The following is a 5,000-nucleotide window of genomic DNA, read 5'->3' on the forward strand; positions in this document are numbered from 1 at the left end:
TTTATTTGTTTTTCTCTTTTAAGAAGGCCTGTGTGAGAGGGAGTGCGGATGTGTGAGTGTATGTGTGCATGGAAGTATATGTATATATAATAGAAATAATACCATATGTGTATTTCCTTATTTAAGAAAGCAACTCAAGAAATGGGGTTATTTTAGGGGACCTGGATGCTATTAGATTCGGTTTACATAATATCAGGTATAGGCTATTATTTCCTTATTTAAACAATCGAATCATGAATGCGAGTTATTTAAGGTGACACGGATGTTAATACTGTACGCCCATTGTTAAGGGACCTCAATTCCTTGTTTTGACTGAATTCAATCTAGGCCCTATTCAAAACTAACAATGCTGAGGACATAATGTCAATAAACTTTGATATCACGACATTTATGGCAAGTCAATTGTATTTCATGTTGAATGCTTCTTCCAGATTAAGTAAATGAATGCTGTAAGGGGGAGAAGCAATACAAAGACAGGTACTGGTCAATATTAATTTCCTAATCAAATTTATTAGTACTGTGTATGTCTGGGTCTATATGTCTACACAATTTTTATATGGGACGTCTTTGTCAATGCGATTATCATATCACTACTGTATGCCACGTTGGTATATCGCAGATCTAATCCAGTCGCAGATACCTCGATCTCAAAACAATAAATTACACAATTGGTCTAAACAAATTAAAATAAAGATTATTTAGTATCTCATACCATTCATATCAACTTAATCTATTGGAGAAAACACATTAAGATAACGGTTTGTGGGTGAATAGTTTTCGTAGTCGATTTGAGTTTCATTACTGTTACGCTATATTATATTCTACATATGTTTCTTGTTAAGGAAGTACCGTAGTCTATAAAGTACGTTTTATACTGCAAACTTTGTTTATGCCTGAATTGCATTCAAAAGAACACTACCTTAAATAGTAGAATGTAAAATTGACGACTTGAACAGGTAAACAGCCAGCTTTTGTGGCTGAACAATGACAATGAATTTGAACAATATGTCATCACAACAAGATAACATCATAGATATGTGTACTTCATAGCCTATCGACTCTTGAGTAAGTAGACCTATAATTTTGCTATAGTTATCTTCTAATTATACACTCGAGTTGTTAAAGGTAAGTTATCATAGGCCTGCATCATATCATCACATTTTGTTTAAGTTTGTGAACAGTAAATGTGTCATAGTTTTTCAAAGTAGATAGCTCTCGTGTGCGAAAGGCTTCATGAAGATTGTGAATATTAGGCCTACACACAATGTTTTTAGGCCTACAATTATATTGGAACTGTAACATTTCGTAGCGCTATTACTGTAATAGTCAATTATGGTCATGTTGTCATGGGTTTTTATGATTCAAGATTTAGACAAGACTAAAATGGATTTTGTATACAAATTTGTACACATAACGATGATGGTGAGTAGCATGATAATTTGGTGTAGCATGATCACAGTAATAACTGGTAGGCCTATGGAATGTTTCCGAGGCGGGCTTATTTTAGCATGATGATGGTGATCTTGTGTAGCATGATCAATGAAGCAGGCCTATGCACAGTGATAATTATCACGAGTGTAACATATTACTCACTGGTATATTATGCTAATCATTGGAATTGTTGCATTGACCATCGGTGTAGCAATTTTTTTTATAAAACGAATATTCCACTAGAAATTGTGCAAACCAAAAAAAAGACAAAATGTGTATATAATATCTAGCAAACCTTAGTACAGGGGATGAGGCGCCAGGAATTCCCCGACGAGAGGTCCAAGCTCCCTGACAAGGGGACTTGCCAACACTTATGAGTGGCCGAATACTCCTGGCGACGCATTGTGCACTCATTTTCAGACGCGTCAACATAGGGTAAGTACATAACAGAATCTCTCAGCAATTACAGGGTGGAACGAAGTTCTATTTAACTCTAAGTCTGTATCAGGCTTAAGTAGGCCTAGAGTTATTCAGCCATGAGAAGAGTGGACGCATTCACGAATCTAGTATTGATAATCCCGGTAATCAATGTTTGTTTAAATATAGGCCTATATTAATATAAACATTTTAGTAAAAATAATTATTAACTGTCTTTTAAATGTAGTATACTTAAATTATAACTGTAAAAAGCAAATGCTACTATTAATAACAAAGCGTGTAGGCATAGGGCACTATATATCGAGAAAAAAAAAGAAACACACAAAGCATCCCAAAAATGCTTGTGGACCCACATCAACATTGGTCAAATCATCATCAGCAAGCCCAGGAACTTCAGAAGCCCATCGGGATCTACTAAATCGATCTTCAGTTTTTACTCTACACTGTAAATATTGTCTGCACACGTTTTATTATTATTGTTATTATTTTTAATGTGACCACATGTGTTGTTACCTTTGCATCTTAGACAATACTCAGCCGGGATCTGCTCTTCAACGTAAAAGTAGAAAGAAAACTTGTAACACATAAAGTAAGTAACAAACTATCATTAGTTGCCTTACTACTCTATATTTGTTTGTTGTAATCATTTTTTTTTTATTTTTAAGATTTAATTTCATTGTCACACTTGTTTTGACGATCATAAACATGCATTGGCTAATGGTCATGCTCATACTTCTCAAAACAGGAGTCGGTATGTATTAGCCAACTTATTATTTTTATTATCATTGTCATCATCATCTCTATTATTTGTATTATTTTATTATTATTATTATTATTATCATTATTATCATCATTATGCTTAATAATAATATGACCTTGAAAATATAAACAAATTAACCTTTAGATACTGAAGTGTCGTAAGTTACATCTTACATTTTATAGAAACGCTAAAGATAATTCAGTCACCGTCCACGTTTTTTAACCTTTCTATTTCAATTAATAAGTCCTGCTCTCAATACCTTAAAAAGTGGGGTTTCTGAGTAAATACATTTTGTATTACTTATAAACTGTCAAAAAAGCTTTATATACACACACACAATTTAAAAAACATGAAAATCATTTCAAAGAGTAGCGTCCAATATCAAATTATAATAAAATCAAGCCATTGAATAATAAAACAACAACAATAAAATGCAATCATTAAATATTAAAACGTCAAAAATCGACAAAGGTACATAAAAACATGGGAAAATCTACAAATAGGGTCTATCAAGCATTATTTGAAAATAACATAAATTTACAATAAAATTATGAGTACAAGAACATTATAACCAAAAACATAAAAACAACAAACATCAAAGCTAAGTTAAGGATGGTCCATAAAGTAAATTAATGACTTATTTCAATGGTGTCCCTTTTTGTGGTGATACATTAAAAGCTGAACGTGTTTATTCATAGCTTAATGTCTTTTGGATGTTGACGGGTTGAGCAGTAAATGTGTTTAAATCCTTCACTCTGTTTTATAGTGTATACATTATTGTTTTATTACTTCAAATGTACTCTAGTATTTTTCCATTCGAATAACATTGATAATTTGGTGCACATTCAAATATGTATCTATTTGTATTTGTGAATTTGAGCATCCCTTATTAATCATAGCTTAATGTCTTTTGGATGTTGACGGGTTGAGCAGTAAATGTGTTTAAATCCTTCACTTTGTTTTATAGTGTATGACTTATTGTTTTATTACTTCAAATGTATTATAGTATTTTTCCATTCGGATAACTTTGATAATTTTGTGCACATTCAAATATGTATCTGCTTGTATTTATGCCTTTGAGTATCCCTTATTAATTCTCATCCTCTATTAATCTATTAAGCGGAAAAGTAACATAATGATATGCACTTGCAGAGCAGAGGAAAATATACGGAAATCACAAGTAATTTTTTTTGTGGGTTGATACGACAGTATAGATGGAAAACTTCTTGTTTTAAAGTAAAATATTTTGATATGTTTTATCTAGCTACTGCTGTAACAACTCAAGCCCCAGGTAAGTTTACAAACAACATTTTAACATAAAGTAATTTATATAGAAAATAGCACTATAAGTGATGCCAACAATTAGTTTGCTACATTTAAGTAAACTAAGAAAGTAAATGTGAGGGTACTCTAAATGCCTTATTAAGGTGCAAGTGGCTTCAAATCCCAATGATATAAAAAGACATACTTAAGAAAGACACACTATGTTACCAAAATTTGGAAAGTAAACCAGAAACGGAGTACATAGGATACAAAATCCTTGCAATCGTATTTTGAGTCCATTAAAATAATTAGTAATATTATGACTGTAGATGGAACTAGACCAACCCAATTCATGCCAGTTGAGACAATATACAATACAATATTTAAAGGATAACAATTTTATAACAGTGGCACACGTTAGACTATACCTTGTGCATCCAAAGATGTATATACGGTTCATCCAAGTTATATATAATCAAAAAGCAACCAAAATATAAATAGACATACTAAATAAAATAGATTTGAATATTGCTCATACCAAAAAAAAAATCAATATACGCAAATGGATAGAACAATATCTTTTAATATTTTTTAATTAATATGAAGTTTTCACTAAAAAACTTCGTAGTATAATTCATAATGCACTTTTACAATTAGCGGTGCCTACACTAAATCAATAATCCATCTCTTGTTTAAACACCAGAGTGGCAAGTCATCACTGATTTGTTGTTTATTATTCCTATTGTATGTTTTACTATGTTATATCTAAAATTATCTTTTTCTCAGATTTTATTCTTGGCCACAAGGTGTGCTATTTATATGGGTATTATATAGACGTATCTACACTAATACCCATATTAACATTATGTTTTCTGAACATTATAATTTCAGTAATATTTAACGAGTGTACACTTTTTTTATATTCATTTGTAAGATTGCCTACCAGTATTTAAAACGTTAGCCTCCGGAGAACATCAGATAGTAAATTCTTCGAACTACCCAGTTAGCTATCAGCACGATCTGGACTGCTATTGGGAGTTTACGGCACCAGAGAATCATCACATATTGCTTACATTATACGATGTTGATATTGAGAGTGAATACGACT

At 31.7% G+C, this 5,000-nt stretch overlaps 1 protein-coding gene across 11 annotated transcripts in view; it reads left to right on the forward strand.

Moving 5' to 3' along the window:
- The window catches only part of LOC117108517, a 33,236-nt gene that overhangs the window by 2,190 nt on the left and 26,046 nt on the right, over nt 1-5,000 (forward strand). For 2 of the 11 annotated variants that reach the window (XM_033250547.1, XM_033250546.1), the window contains exons 1-3: nt 502-2,620; nt 3,894-3,920; nt 4,827-5,000. The exon at nt 4,827-5,000 is cut by the window's right edge and continues 174 nt beyond it. In XM_033250547.1, the coding sequence (XP_033106438.1) occupies nt 2,575-2,620; nt 3,894-3,920; nt 4,827-5,000 (247 nt within the window). In that variant the 5' untranslated portion in view covers nt 502-2,574. Of the gene's footprint in view, nt 1-357; nt 478-501; nt 2,621-3,893; nt 3,921-4,826 lie in introns of those variants that run through there. The other 9 variants (XM_033250544.1, XM_033250540.1, XM_033250542.1 and 6 more) reach the window with 9 other exon arrangements.

This window comes from Anneissia japonica, unplaced genomic scaffold (genome assembly GCF_011630105.1).
Source record: "Anneissia japonica isolate Jap-2015-1 unplaced genomic scaffold, ASM1163010v1 scaffold287819_len434453_cov191, whole genome shotgun sequence".
Taxonomy (NCBI): domain Eukaryota; kingdom Metazoa; phylum Echinodermata; class Crinoidea; order Comatulida; family Comatulidae; genus Anneissia; species Anneissia japonica.